The sequence below is a fragment of the Dendrobates tinctorius genome, unplaced genomic scaffold (assembly GCF_039654945.1).
Source record: "Dendrobates tinctorius isolate UK_male_01 unplaced genomic scaffold, ASM3965494v1 ptg000086l, whole genome shotgun sequence".
Classification (NCBI taxonomy): Eukaryota; Metazoa; Chordata; class Amphibia; order Anura; family Dendrobatidae; genus Dendrobates; species Dendrobates tinctorius.
In genome coordinates, this window is record NW_027361754.1 from 51,393,299 (window position 1) to 51,409,681 (window position 16,383).

General features: G+C 49.6%; 1 protein-coding gene across 2 annotated transcripts in view; it reads left to right on the plus strand.

Annotated features, from left to right (window-relative positions):
- MORN1 (MORN repeat containing 1) overlaps positions 1-16,383 on the plus strand; it is a 528,161-nt gene that overhangs the window by 291,262 nt on the left and 220,516 nt on the right. For both annotated transcript variants that reach the window (XM_073585393.1, XM_073585394.1), the window contains exon 11: positions 13,671-13,816. In XM_073585393.1, coding sequence (XP_073441494.1) covers positions 13,671-13,816 — 146 coding nt within the window. The remainder of the gene's footprint in view (positions 1-13,670; positions 13,817-16,383) is intronic.

Genomic DNA, 16,383 nt, shown 5'->3' on the forward strand with positions numbered 1-16,383 from the left:
TGTCATTTTGACGCTCCTGCCGACCTCAGCAAAATGCAACGCATTGCGTTCGGCGCAGCATCGAAACGACACATGCGGATGCGTCAGTATACATTCACATGGTCTGTGAACCCAATGTTAGAAGATATGGCACGCAGGACGCATGCAGATGTAGGCGGAGCTGAAGGAAGAGGTGCAGCAGTGGGCGGGGCTTAACGGAGGAAGTAGGCTGCCATTCGCAGCGCTATACAACGTAAGTGTGAAGCCAGCCTTTGAGACCTTTTTAAACACTTAGGAAGCCTTTGCAGATGTTTGTTGTTAATTTTTCTAATTTACTGAGATAATGACTTTTGGGTTTTCATTGGCTGTAATCCATAATCATCAACATTAACAGGAATAAACACGTGAAATAGATCACTCTGTGTGCAATGACTCTATATTATAAGTTTCACTTTTTGTATTTAAGAACTGAAATTAATTAACTTTTTGATAATATTCTAATTTTGTGAGAAACACCTGTATTATCTATATACTAATTTATCTATGGTAATTATCTGTTAAATCTATCACATAATATCCCATCTATTTTTTCAATATTTTATTTAATATTCCACCCATTATCTATTGTCTTTTTAATAGTCCATCTTTTATCTATGTTTTAAATGGCCTATTTGGCTATCTGATAGTTGATCTATAATTATCTTTCAATTTATCTAATTTTCTATTAGATGTATCACTCTTCTAATATCCCATCTATTACCTCTTTTTCTAATATCTATCCATCTGTCTGATATTCCAACTATTATGTACTGTCTTTCTTATCTCCGATCTTTTTCTCTCTTTTGTCCTAATTATCTATCCGATATTTCACCTATTATCTAATATGTAATGTATTATTTATTAGACAAGGGGTGTCACTCAACCTCCAATTTACCAATTTATGTTATGAAGAAGTGATTGGATGCTTATTCCAATGGAGCAGACCTTGTCACTCCCTACTTTATCAGAAAATTAATATTGTATAAAGGAATAGCATACCAAGAATAGAAACCAAAAGGAGTGGTGTTTTTTATAATGCTTTTCATTTTCTACCTTCATATCCAAAAAAAGTTATTACACGGCAGAGTGATGTATAACAACTTTTCTGGTAATGTACCCTTTGTCAGGCTGTGAGTAGTGTATGTGTGGAATGTCCTTCTTTGATGAAGAAAATGCAAAAAATCTACGTGTACCAGTATATGAAGGGTTGGGATCATTGGGCGGTCTAGGGACCCAGAAAGAGTGTGGAAATTACTTATACCCATAGGAGAAGGAACCCAGTGGTACAACTTGCAGTAGATGTAGAGGAATGTGGTGTGAACCTCTATATCCACTGCTTGTTGCACCATTGTTCCTTCTCCTATGGGCAAATGTAATTTCCACTCTGTCTCTGGATCCCTAGACCGCCCAATGATCCCAACCCTCCATATACTGGCACAAGTGGAATTTTGCTTCTTTTTTTTTCATCCAAGAAGAATATTTCCAGGTCACCACCTGACAGCACACTGGAGGACATCCTTCTTATCCATAGTGGGACAGGAAACCACGAGAGTTCAAAAGGATCCTCCCCCTACCACCCTTCAGTGTTTTTCCTGTCCCACTGTGGATAGGAACGACGAGAGGAAGATCCGTCCGTTCCGCGCAGATGGTTAGGATCGGGGGGCCCAGCCTTTCCCTTCCTACCTCAAAAAATCTGCAGCTGACACCCGGCACAGGGTCCCTCAGCCCATCCAGTGTAGCGCTGCTCCTGGAGACAGGGTCGCTTCCTCCCAATGGGGGCTCCTCTATGGAGTCCACTGGCCCCACAAGCGGACCCTAGCAGAGGATCGCCGCACCTCTCCCCCTCCATGAGATGCGACATGACAGGATCGCGCCGTGCTCGGGACCAGGGCGCATCATCCAGGCCGGAGCGCGCGCGTCATCCAGGCCGGGCGTCACTTCCGGTCGCGTCATCCAGGCCGGGGCATCACTTCCGGTCACGTTATCGAATGCGACCGCCCAGCGTTACAGGCGTTGCCGGCACCATCTGAGAAGGGGGCAATTTTCGGGCTGTGGAGCGGATCGGCAGCACGGCAGAAGCAAGAGGAAAGACAGCAGCGGTATGCCAGGCTCTGCGGCAGTAAGAGCCGGACACTACGCCCGCGGCCGCTTACACGTTCCGGTGTCTCCACAGGCGAGCAGCCACAGCCAGAGAACGGACTACAGAGGGAAGGGGAAGTCGGGTCGATGAAGCTATCCCAAAGGGGGCGAGGGTAGAATTAGGAGCAGAGATACCATCTTCTACGGCCCAGGGTCTAGCTCCCGGAAAAAATGACGCCACCAGAGTAGGGGGACGATTGCTTAAGTTCAGGGTAGAAAGGCGGGAGGTCACCACCAGCCCCTGGGTACTACAGGTCATTTCTCAAGGGTACAGGATAGAATTCAACTCCCTACCCCCAAACAGGTTCTTAGTGACCAGTTCACAGCTCTGTCCAACTTCCCCCATGTGGTTGGATATCCAGGACCTCCTAGAAATGGAGGCAATTATGCCAGTACCCGCTCAAGAGGAAGGGAGAGGACACTACTCGAGCCTCTTCGCAATAAAACATCGGGGGAGACCAGAACCATAATAAATCTTGTGACAAGGTCAGCTTACGCTGAGTCGACTTTTTCTTTAGAGTGGACCCTCTGGGTTGTGGCACCCACCCACCTAGGGCGAGCTGACCTTGTGAGGAACCACCCCCTATACAGGGAGTGTCAGGGGCAAGCCCAAGGGGGTGAGCCACCACGACTGCTGGCACCAGACGGCCAGCTCAAGTAGACACTAGGTACAAGTGTCTGACCACAAGGACGAGCAGGAAGCAAGACAAGACAAGACGTAAGTTCAAAGTACCTTCATTAAGACAACTTCAGGGAAACATTCAGTGCAAAAACGTGAGAACAAGTAAACATGGCAAGGTGCCTGCGTGGGCATGCCAAGGTCCATAGCATGGTACGTGCCAGGTGGCACGCCTGGGTACAGGCAAAGGCACAATGACATCAGACTCCGGACAGCAGGCAACGATCAACAGGGTCATCAGGTTCCGGAGCTCTGATGGCGATCGGCAGGATCCAGGCATCCGGCAAACCAGGGTACAGGCAAGGAGGCATGACAGATCTTCAGGCATGGTGCGTGTTAGGGAACACGCCGAGGTCCAAGGCAGGATTCCAGGCAGGGTGCGTGCTAAGGGCACACCAGGGTCCAGGGCAAGGTGCAAGGCAGGGTGTGTGTGTAGGAGACACGCCAGGGTTCAAAGTTCAACAAACAAGACAGGGCGCCTGTGAAGATACACGCCAAGGCACAAGGTACAAGGCAGAGTCCTGCGCATGCAGAGAGACACGCCAGGGTCAGGGTTCAAGGCAGAGTCCTGCGCGTGCAGAGAGACACACCAGGGTCAGGTTCAAGGCAGAGTCCTGCGCGTGCAGAGGGGCACTCCAGGGTCAGGGTTCAAGGCAGAGTCTTGCGCGTGCAAAGAGACACACCAGGGTCAGGTTCCAAGGCAGAGTCCTGCGCATGTAGAGAGACACGCCAGGGTCAGGGTTAAAAGCAGAGTCCTGCACGTGCAGAGGACACGCCAGGGACAGAGTACAGGCAAGGACCTGTACGTGCGAGAGGGCACGACAGGGTACATGGCAAGACCTGCGTGTACTTTTACAGAAGCACGGGGAGGTATGCCACGGGGCAGGCGAGGGCCTGCGCATGCCAAGAGAAGCACGGAGAGCACAGTGCAGAGACAGCGTGAGTGCAAGGAAGCACAGAGAGCACGGCTGGGGCACTGGGTATTTCAGGCCTTAGTGGAGGTGCCTGACTATTGAGTTACCTCTCTGATGTCTAGGCCGCGCTCTCTGCTGCTAGTTCCTTGCTTGCAAGCTTGTGCGCTGGTTAACCCCTTGAGTCTTGTACCTCTTCTTCCTGATAATCCCTGTGTCTCTCGCCTGTGTCTCCTGTGTTCCCCTGAGACTCCTGCCTGTGCCTCCTGGTAACCCCTGTGTCTCCTTCCCTTTTCAGTTTACCTCCTCCTGGTTCCCGCCATCCTCCTCCGTCCTTTTCCTCCTCTCTCAGCCTCTGGACCCTGGTTATCCTGATTCCTCTCCGGATCTTCCTCTGTTCCTCATCATCTGCTCACCCTCCTGAGCCGACCCCTGGTCCTGGCTGCCGTGGCGCTTGAACTTCCCGAGTCTGTTCCCTAACGGTCCCTGTATAGGGGTCGGTCCACTTGGTGCGCTCGCTCGGGGAGGGTTCGGCGTCACGGCCCAGAGGGTCCACTCTCGCCACCGTCATCCGCAGCGTAACAGTATAGTCAGGCCATGGACCCCGCCGGGGCCGCTGCCCAAAATGAGTTGGTTTTCCTAAGGGAAAACCAGACCCGTATTATGTCTTTCATGAAGACCATGGATTCCCGCTTGTCGGCCTTGCAGGCTGCTGACCCTGGTAACGCCTCCCAACTAGCCAGCCTCCAGCAGGAGCTGGTTCAACAACGGGACACCCAGTCCCATATTCTTTCCTATATGGCTTCGGTCGACGATCGGCTGCTTTCCCTTCAGTCGGCTGCCGGGCGCGATTCGTCCCGCAGCTCTGATCCCGTACCTTCCCCACCTCCCAGGCTTGGTAGACCGCCTCGATATGGCGGCGACCCAAAGTTGTGCAGAGGCTTCTTAAATCAGTGCAGGTTGCACTTCGAACTCCTGCCTCAACAGTACCCCACTGACCGGGCCAAGGTTGCCTTCATTGTCTCCCATTTGGAGGGAGAGGCACTCTCCTGGGTAAACCCCCTGTGGGAGCGGGACGATCCCATAGTCTACAGCCTCCAGACCTTCACTGACACTTTCCGTAAAGTCTTTGATGAGCCCGGACGGTTGGCTTTCGCCACGGAGTCTCTTTTTTGCCTCACCCAGGGCACTCTTACGGTCGGACAATACGCCATCCGGTTCCGTACCTTGGCCTCTGAGGTGGGTGGAATAACGAGGCTTTGGTTGGGGCCTTCTGGCGTGGTCTCTGGCAAAATTAAAGATGAGCTGGCAGGGCGAGATACCCCGACCTCCTTGGAGGGTCTAATTTCTTTGGCCACACGAATCGACCTCCGGTTCCAGGAGCACGCTAGGGAGACCGCTAGGGATAGGAGACTGCTTAGACCGTCTGCTTCTTTTCACAGGCCGTCCAGTCCACGTCCTCCAGGGGCATCCTCCAGTCCGGCGCCAGAGCCGATGCAGGTGGATCGGGTCATGTTGGCAGAACAACGCCGTAAGGAGAGACTGATGGAGGGTTTGTGCCTGTATTGTGGCAGCGCGTCTCACTTCCTACGCTCCTGTCCTGAGAGACCGGGAAACTCCTCCACCTAGGGCAGGTAAGTGAGGCCGATCTAGGTGTGTCTCACTCCTCTCATCCCCTTACCCTTTCGGTTCAGCTGGTTTTGGGTCAGAGACGTGGTTCGGATGTGGCCTATGTGGACTCGGGCGCGGCAGGGAACTTCATTAGGTTGAAGGAGGTGAAGAAGTACCAGATTCCCGTGATTTCCCTGAAAACTCCACGTGTCATCGCCTCAGTAGATGGAAGACCCCTACGAGAATCTGTGTCCCTGGTTACGGAGGAGGTGTGTCTGCAAATCGGGGCCTTGCACCAGGAGTGGATCGCTTTCTACGTTCTTCCCAACCTTTCCCATGCTGTGCTGCTAGGTCTTCCATGGCTTAGGACACATGAACCTGTCTTGGACTGGCGTTCTGGTGAGGTCCTCCGTTGGGGGCATCCTTGCCAAGAGAGGTGCCTGGCGTCTGTCCGCCCGGCCAATCCCCCTCCAGCCTCCTCGGGTCCTGAGGCTCTACCAGCCGCATACTGGGCATTCTCTGACGTGTTCGATAAGAAGGAGGCAGAGGTTCTTCCCCCGCATCGCCCGTATGACTGCCCTATTGACCTGCGGCCCGGGACCACCCCTCCTTGAGGGCGAATTTATCCCTTGTCTCCAGCAGAGACTACGGCCATGTCCGAGTATATTCGTGAGAATTTAGCTCGAGGTTTCATACAGAAGTCTTCCTCCCCGGCCGGAGCTGGGTTTTTCTTTGTAAAGAAGAAAGACGGGTCTCTCCGTCCTTGCATTGATATCCGGGGTCTGAACGACATTACTGTGAAGAATAAGTATCCTTTGCCTCTCATCCCAGAACTCTTTGACCGGCTGCGGGGAGCCCGCATCTTCTCGAAGTTGGATCTACGCGGAGCTTACAATCTCATCCGCATTCGCCCTGGTTACGAATGGAAGACCGCCTTTAACACCCGGGACTGGCATTACGAATACCTGGTTATGCCCTTCGGTCTCTGCAACGCTCCTGCGGTCTTTCAGGAGTTCGTCAATGATATCTTCCGAGATTTGTTATACTCCTGCGTGGTGGTGTATCTGGACGACATCCTTATTTTTTCCCCGGATCTGGCATCCCATAGGAGGAGTGTTCGTCTGGTCCTACAATGTCTGCGGGAGAATCGCCTCTACGCGAAGCTTGAGAAGTGTCTCTTTGAGCAGTCTTCCTTGCCCTTCTTGGGCTATATTGTTTCAGATTCTGGGCTGGAGATAGATCCTGAGAAACTGTCGGCTATTCTTCAATGGCCCCGCCCAGTGGGGGTCAAGGCGATTCAAAGGTTCCTCGGCTTCGCCAACTATTATCGTCAATTTGTGCCACATTTTTCGTCCGTCATCAAACCCATCTCCAGTCTCACTCGCAAGAGCGTCAACTCCTCGTCCTGGCCCCCGGAGGCTGAAGAGGCCTTTTCCTGTTTGAAGCAAGCCTTCGCGACTGTACCTGTCCTACACCGACCCGAGGCTAATAAGCCATTCATCCTGGAGGTTGATGCCTCTTCCACCGGAGCAGGTGCAGTGCTCTCTCAGAGGTCCCCGTCCGGCCGACTGATTACCTGCAGGTTCTTTTCAAAGGCCTTCTCGCCGGCAGAGTGTATCTACGCCATCGGGGATCGCGAGCTGTTAGCCATAAAATTGGCACTGGAGGAGTGGCGTTACCTTCTTGAAGGGTCGGTCCATCCGTTTACCATCTTTACCGACCACAAAAACCTTGCATATCTCCAGTCAGCCCAGAGACTTAACCCTTGGCAAGCCAGATGGTCTCTCTTCTTTGGACGGTTCGATTTTGAATTGCGTTTCCGTCCCGGGCCAAAGAACATCAAGGCGGACGCATTGTCCCGGTCTCTGCAGTCCCCTGATCTGGTGGAGGAACCAACTCACATTATCGATCCCGCTAGGATCATCACTGTGGCTCCTGTGAGATTGATTACTCCTCCTCCCGGCAAGACCTACGTTCCTGACTCTGAAAGAAAAAAGGTACTGCATTGGGGACATTCCTCTAAAGTTTCTGGACATGTCGGAGTCAAAAAGACGTTGGAGCTCATCGCTCGTTTTTATTGGTGGCCCTCACTCCGCCAGGATGTGACTGACTTCACGGCCTCCTGTCCCTCTTGCGCCAAGGTCAGGATTCCTAGGCGGCCACCCTCCAGCCTTCTGCTTCCTCTCCCGATTCCCTCGGTTCCATGGCAACATATAGCTTTGGATTTCATCACGGATCTGCCTAACTCTTCCGGATCTACGACTATCCTGGTAGCGGTTGACCGCTTCTCCAAGATGGCCCATTTTGTTCCTCTTCCAGCGCTGCCCTCCGCTCCAGAGTTGGCGAAGATTTTTATCCAGCACATCTTCCACCTCCACGGCTTTCCACAGCACATTGTTTCTGATCGAGGTGTACAGTTAACCTCTCGATTTTCGAGAGCCTTGTGTAAACTTCTGGAGGTAAGATTGGACTTTTCATCCGCGTACCATCCCCAGTCCAATGGTCAAGTAGAACGCGTTAATCAGGTGCTAGCGTCCTACTTACGGCAGTTCTCTAACGCTCATCAAGACAACTGGGTCCATCTACTCCCCTGGGCAGAATTCTCCTACAATAATCATCCCAGCGAGTTATCAGCCAAGTCTCCATTCTTCGTGGTCTTTGGCATGCACCCTGGTGTCCCTCTACCTATATCCGGTTCCTCCGGTGTGCCTGCAGCCGATTCCCTGACCCAAGAGTTCTCTAGGATCTGGTCCGAGACTAAGGAGGCTCTCAGGAAATATGAAGAGGCACGCTGACAAAAGACGCTTGGATGCTCCAACCTACCTCCCAGGTCAACAAGTTTGGCTTTCGGCCAAGTACATTAGGCTAAAGCTCCCTTCTTACAAGCTGGGACCACGCTACATTGGGCCTTTCAAGATTCTCAAACGTCTTAACAATGTATCTTACAAACTGGAGTTGCCTGCGTCGCTTCGGGTTCCCAACTCCTTCCACGTCTCTCTCCTTAAACCAGTTGTCTTGAATCGGTTCCACCCGGCCCCGAACCTTTCTCCTCTTCCTGTCACATCTGATGATGTCTTTGAAGTAAAAGACATTCTGGCCTCAAAAAGGGTTAGGGGTAAAACCTTTTTTCTGGTCGATTGGTCCCGAGGAGAGATCTTGGGAGCTGCAGGAGAACATCAATGCTCCAATGATTCTTAATGATTCTTAAGAGGTTTTTAGCCAGACGCAGTGGAGGGGAGTGTAAGAGAGGGGGTACTGTCAGCACCGCTCCCCGTTCTGCTGCTCCCGCTCCCGCTGCCATACTCACCGCCTCCGCTTCTGGTCCGACTCGCTCCCCTGACGCGTCCTGGACGCGCGCCCCCGCTCTCCTCGCTTTCCGGAGTCCAGCGTCCCAAAGCACTCCTCCACTTCCCTCGGCTGCGCGCACTGTGCCTCTGCGCACGCGCCGGAGGGTTAGGCCACGCGCCTCTGCCGTCAGCCACCTGTCTGGCGTGACCTGACCCGGACCAGCCTCCTGACCTATCAGAGCCCACCACCAGGTATTTCATGCTGCCCTCCCTTAGTGGAGGTGCCTGACTATTGAGTTACCTCTCTGATGTCTAGGCCGCGCTCTCTGCTGCTAGTTCCTTGCTTGCAAGCTTGCGTGCTGGTTAACCCCTTGAGTCTTGTACCTCTTCTTCCTGATAATCCCTGTGTCTCTCGCCTGTGTCTCCTGTGTTCCCCCTGAGACTCCTGCCTGTGCCTCCTGGTAACCCCTGTGTCTCCTTCCCTTTTCAGTTTACCTCCTCCTGGTTCCCGCCATCCTCCTCCGTCCTTCTCCTCCTCTCTCAGCCTCTGGACCCTGGTCATCCTGGTTCCTCTCCGGATCTTCCTCTGTTCCTCATCATCTGCTCACCCTCCTGAGCCGACCCCTGGTCCTGGCTGCCGTGGCGCTTGAACTTCCAGAGTCTGTTCCCTAATGGTCCCTGTATAGGGGTCGGTCCACTTGGTGCGCTCGCTCGGGGAGGGTTCGGCGTCACGGCCCAGAGGGTCCACTCTCACCACCGTCATCCGCAGCGTAACAGACGTCTTAATCATAGCAGATTCAGCAGCCCAGCTCAGGGTCGACTGTCAGTCCTCGATCTCCCCGCTGCAGAGGTTGGGTTGTATCATAAATTGGCCAAAATCAGATCTCATACCCAAGCCCAGAATAAAATTTTTGGGGGTCATGCCGGACTCAGAAAGAAGAATGTCCTATCTCCCAGAGGAAAAGCAGGCCAGCATGCCAAGGAAGATTTGTCAGTTCTCAAAGAACCGGGTATCGATCAGGGACGCAATGAGGATCCTGGGGCTGATGACTTTGTGCATTTCCTGTGTCAGATGGAGTCAATTCCACTCCCGCAAACTACAACGGGCAGTTCTAGCATCCTGGGACAGAAGGCAGGTCTCAATGGACAAGAAAATACAGTTAATCCCCCAGGTCAGAAGGTCGCTGCTGTGGTGGACCATCCCGAGAAACCTAAAAACCGGTGTCTCATGGATTCAGTCTCCAGAAATCGTAGTAACTACAGACGCGAGTCTGTATGGCTGAGGTGGACACTTCGGAGGAGAGTACTACCAGGGGCAATGGAGTCCGGAGGACAGCAACAGGTCCTCCAACTTCAGAGAATTACATGCGGTCTGGAAGGTACTACTCATCGCCTGGTCTCGGGTGAAGAACAAGCACGTCAAAATACTGTCAGAAAATACCACGACAGTAGCCTTTCTCTGCCACCAGGGTGGACCAAGACACCCGGCGCTTCAGGGCTTAGCAGAACAGATCTTCAGGTGGGCAGAAAGAGAGGTCCTCTCAATCTCAGCAGTACATCTGGAAGGCACCAGGAACCAAGTTGCGGACTTCCTCAGCAGAAGAAGAATAACCGCAACAGATTGGGAACTCAATGACGAGGTGTTCAGCAGCCTGTGCGACCGTTGGGGACAACCGGAAATAGACCTATTTGCGGACAAAGGGAACACAAAGGTCAAAGCCTTCTACTCCCTGAACCCTGCGGGAAACCCGACAGGGATAGACGCTCTACCACAGTCCTGGAACAGAGGCCTGTTGTACGCCTTCCCGCCTCTAGCTCTCATTCCACGGGTTCTCAGGAAGATCTACGAGGACAGAGCCAGGGTCATATTGGTAGTTCCCTATTGGCCAAGAAGAAGTTGGTTTCCTCTACTCAGGAAGATATCACGAGAAGATCCTATATCCTGCCAAAAAGAGAAGACCTCCTTCACCAGGGTCCGGTCTTCCACCAAAGGCCAGAAGCGCTCAAGTTATCAGCCTGGATCCTGACCGGCAGGTCCTAAGAGCAAGAGGTCTATCGGATGAAGTCATATCAAGATCCCTACTTGCAAATATTCGACGACCGGTTAGTCCTAAAACTCGACTCGGCTTTTCTCCCCAAGGTTATCTCAGTCTCGAACATGAATCAGGAGGTAGTTCTCCCCTCATTTTGTCAGTTCCCTAAAAATAGCAAGGAGAAGGCTTACCATAACCTGGATGTCAGGGAAACAGTGCTCAGGTACCTGGAATGAACCAGGCCCTGGAGGCAGGATAATAATCTTTTTGTCCAGTACAGAGGCACTAATAAGGGGAAGAAGGCGTCGAAATCCACAATAGCAAGGTGGATTAAATCCATTATTAGCGCAACGTATAGAGCACAGGGCCAGAGCCCCCCGGGGAACCTTAGAGCCCACTCAACTAGAGCCATGGCCGCATCATGGGCAGAGAGGAGGGGGAGCCTCGGCAGATCAGATCTGCAGAGCAGCATCTTGGGCCAGTCTCAGTACGTTCTCTAAGTACTATAAATTAGACGTGGCCCCCACACAATTAGCATTTGGGAGAAAAGTACTCCACGCGGTAGTACCACCCTAGGACCAATATTCTTTGTTACTACTCCAGTGTGCTGTCAGGTCGTGACCTGGAAAACGGTAATTAGACCAACCGGTAATTGTGTTTCCAGAAATCCATCCTGACAGCACTATTAGTTCCCTCCCGACGAACACGTCCATACAACTGTGATGTAACATGTGTACGAAAAATGTTGGTTCAAATAAAGTTTATGTTTTGCATCCATCCAGAGGTGTTACTTAGTGAAATCACTGAAGGGTGGTAGGGGGAGGATCCTTTTGAACTCTCGTGGTTTCCTGTCACACTACGGATAAGAAGGACGTCCTCCAGTGTACTGACATGCCAAACACAAGCCGCGGAGACACCATCACATGTTTCTCAATGCAAGCAATGACTAGCCACGTCTTTCCCCGGGAAGGAACAACCACGGCAAGGGCAGTCTCCATTGAAGGAAACCACTTATGCCAAAACATGGTATCCATCCACAGACAGTTGCTGTTGTTTTGGGGTATTGCCCCTCATCAGTGTGGAGTAGGAAACTGGCCAGTAGGAGCAATGCCTAGTAGAAGACTGTGAAAAATGAGGATGAATGAACTCATGGAGATCAACATCCAACACTGCAGAAACACCATCACATGTTTCTCAACGCAGTGATTCTAGAGCAATGCCCCCATCCCTTATGGGAAATATGTAAAGACATGCCAAACACAAGCCGCGGAGACACCATCACATGTTTCTCAACGCAAGCAATGACTAGCCAGGTCTTTCCCCGGGAAGGAACAACCACGGGAAGGGCAGTCTCCAATGAAGGAAACCACCTATGCCAAAACATGGTATCCATCCACAGACAGCTGTTTCGGGGTATTGCCCCTCATCAGTGTGGAGTAGGAAACTGGCCAGTAGGAGCAATGCCTAGTAGAAGACTGTGAAAAATGAGGATGAATGAACTCCTGGAGATCAACATCCAACACTGTGGAGACACCATCACATGTTTCTCAACACAGTGATTCTAGAGCAATGCCCCCATCCCTTATGGGAAATATGTAAAGACATGCAAAACACAAGCCGCGGAGACACCATCACATGTTTCTCAACGCAAGCAATGACTAGCCAGGTCTTTCCCCGGTAAGGAACAACCACGGGAAGGGCAGTCTCCAATGAAGGAAACCACCTATGCCAAAACATGGTATCCATCCACAGACAGCTGTTTCAGGGTATTGCCCCTCATCAGTGTGGAGTAGGAAACTGGCTAGTAGGAGCAATGCCTAGTAGAAGATTGTGAAAAATGAGGATGAATGAAATCTTGGAGATCAACTTCCAACACTGCGGAGACACCATCACATGTTTCTCAACGCAGTGATTCTAGAGCAATGCCCCCATCCCTTATGGGAAATATGTAAAAACATGCAAAACACAAGCCGCGGAGACACATCTCCAGTGTACTGTCAGGATGGATTCCTGGAAACACAATCACCAGTAGGTCTAATTACCGTTTTCTCACATGCCTTACTCACTTGCCTGATGAAGGGTACATTACCAGAAACATTGCTATAGTTCACTCTGCCTTGTAACAACTTTTTTATGGATATTTGCACAAATTCTATATTCCTATATACAATATTCAATCAATGGATAATTCCTATAATATTACATTTTCTTTTAATTGCAATACTCAATATGTGGTTTATTGCATCTGCTGCCTGTCATGTCAAATCGAATACATTGGATGTATTATCCGTAAGCTTAAAAAGAGGATAGCAGAACATTTATCAAATACTCAAAATAAAAATGCAGCGTATTCAAGAGCTGCAAAACATTTTGTTCACAAAGGGGATGTTTTTCATTTTGCATTTTATGGCATAGAGAACGTCTGTAATCCCATTCATGGAGAGAACAGATAGAAAGCTTTAACCAAACCTGAAGCCTTCTGGATATTAAAACTAGACACAAAATATCCAAAAGGTATGAATTTCAGGAATGATCTCTTTTATGTTTATTAAAAAAGTTTTTTTTGGTTTTGTTTTTTCAATGTAAAGTCTGGTTTTATAGCTGTTCTGTTGTTTGTCTGCACCTGTTTGTTGCAACACCTTATGCATGTAATTACTAAGCATTTGTGATTGGTTCTTTTTGTCTTTATATTGTCTCTCTCATGTAGCCATACTTAGCCTATGACTAAGGGTGCTGTGTACGCGTCAGAAACGCGTCAGGTTTTTATTCTGTTTTTAAACATGGCTAACATGCCTTAATGCAGTTTATTTTTCTATATATATTTTTTTTTCTAATTTGTTTCTAATTTTTGTATAAAGTATCTAAATTCCAGTTTCTTCCATGTTGATTGCTGATGTTCTCACTTGCACTTGATATATCGTCTCGTTCCTCCACCCTCTGAAGATTATGACTGATGTCTTCCTTCTTGGAATTTATGTTTTGCTTCACCTAGAATATCCCAAAACCTCAATAAGTGATGAAGACACTTCCATTCCTCCTCCGAGCAAAAGAGCGGAGATGGGTCAAGTGTCCTTTAAAGGTCTCATGTTTGGCCCACCACCTGCCCGATTATTGTATCTGCTGGAAAGTAACGACAAGGTAAGGAATATTGATAAATAATCTGCCTCTTTTATGATATTCTGAGAAAGCAAAATGTAGCGCTCACAATTATTTATAGCCCCCCTCCCCAACCATGTATCAGAAAGCGTATGTCTTCACTGGAGGGAAAGGAATTCTGCTTTGAAGGAGGTCTGTGTGAAACAACATGCTTGTTTTTTTTTGTCCTGTTACCTACAAAGGATTATTCAGATAATAAACAGGAGACACATCACCGCAGCGGTTGGCAGGTGTCAAAAAAAGAGATAATTGACAGAACTAGTACAAAAGAAAAAGTCACTATTTCTGCTGCTTTTTATCACAGCAAAAAGGCGCATTTCACAACCACAGAGAGTCGATGGAGAAAAGGAAGAACGGAAGGAAATTAATCTGTTTGCTAGAAGAGAAGATAGTTTGCAGTGATCTACAATGTCATGCCTCAGTCAGAAGTCCATTTATATCTCGGAAATGAAAAAAAATAGAGCGATTTCCATCAGTGTGCCAGATCACAGTGCCACTGGTGTCTGCTTTGTATGTCCGGTTTTGATTTCAAGTCTTCATCAGTTTTTGTCGTGTGCAAAAAAAACAGTGATGGAGGTTGTTCAAGCTTGGACTGCATCTGGAAAGCCACCCAATGTCGGGGTTCAACTCAGACCCATAGACTTGCATTGACTTGGATCAACATGTCTCCATTGACTCGGATCAGACTCATCTCCATGGATTTTTTTGCCAACTCTTATCCTGGAAAAAAAAATACAGATAAAACAATAAGAAAAACAGATGTCTGTGAATGAGGCCTAATGGTGAGTGTACGTTGGTTGTAAATTGAGCAGGAAAAAAAAAAAATCAGCAGGAAAATTGAGACACATCCGCATGACTTGTTTTCAGATTTCACAATAAAAAAGATAGAATTTGCAGTGAAAATCTTCATGGCGACATAGATTGTTGTGCAGTGGATTTACCATCTGCACAGCAGGGCAATGTCTGCATTGATTATGTCCGCAGCGTGCAAAAGATATTTTCTACCATATCCACTTTGCTGGTACTGCCTGGAAAATTTATATAAAATTCACCCGTGTGAGCCATACCTATCAGCATTAGAGTTGATAATTCAGGGAGCTTTATTAACGGGGAAAAAAAACAGTCGTGGTCCATGAGAGAAACCATATACTGGCCAAAACTGACCCATATGTTTAGAAAATTGATGTGGGCTCGCTACAGAGATTGTTTTTCTAGTAGGGAAGGGAACAGTGGACTCAACTGTAGCCCCATTGGTCTGAGGTTCACATATGAGTATGGCTTTGTTTGTCTGCCGTTATTAGATGTTGAGATTGTAAGGAGGTGGCAGAGCACGTCAGGTGTCTTCTTCCCCAGTGGACACTGTGCACATGTATCACGTGCGGCACCCTGTCCTTTTGCTAATGTTAGGGTTTGTTTCCACTTGGCGTCCTTGCAGCGCTTTGGACGCAGCGGAAACCCCGCTCCGCCCAAAGCGCCGCCCCCTTCTGTACGTGCGGTGATTCCGGATGTGCTCATTGAACACAACTGGAATTGCCGCATCGTATACATAGAGTAGGCTGTTTACCTTGCGGAGACTGAGCGTCTCCGCAAGGTAAACAGACATGCTGCGGTCTAAAAAGACGCGCCGCATGTCCGAAAACGCAGGGCCACCGGATGCGTGTTCGCAACATTCGACCCGCAGCTAATCCGGATGTAATCCTGCAAGAGGAAACATAACCTTAATGTTAATGTAATGTGCCGTATTATTTATGTACTGTATTGTGATGTATTGGATATGTTTAGAAGTAGGGATAGATTAGAAGATAGCATAGGACAATAGGGGGATTAGAATAGAGGGGACACATTAGATATAGGGAATAGGATTAGTAGCTTAGGTTTAGTTAGCATAGGGGATTTCCTGTTGGGAGGAGTTACAGAGCATTGCAGCACAGAACAGTGAGATATAGGAGGGCACTTGCTGGTTAGGGCTGAGTGCAGTCAGGATGCAGCACTGAACAGTGAGAAAGGCCAGTCTGCCAGCCAAAGGGATTAAGCTGCTACAGCAGGAAGGGGCCCCAGGCTGAAGAACGTTCAGGCAGTGACCAGCTAGAACAGAGACCAACCCAAAGAGGATCCGAGGTCTACGACCGGGGCAGGTAAAGCGGAGATGGCCAACCTGGCACATTTTCCTATTGATCTAAGACTAGGGAATGGTAGGAAGCTGGTGGGCCTGGAGCACAAATGGGACAGGGATTGTCCAGAAGCTGGACAGGGATTGTTCAGGAGTGGGAAAGAGATCATCCTGAAGCAAGGCAGCGATTGCCAGAATGAGAAAGAGACTGCAAGAGAAACAGGAAAAGCTGAGGAAATGCCACTCTGTGTAGATTGTGCTGTATGTGTGATGGATACCCTACTGTTCAGTAAAGTTAAACCGTTGGAAAAAGACATTGACTCTGAAGTGGTTTGTGAAGTTCATGGATGCAGAGTGATTGCAGCCGAGAGAACTCTGGCAGTGAATGTGAGTGTTCTGCTGCGCATACTGCACATGCAGCGGGAAAGACATTTAATCT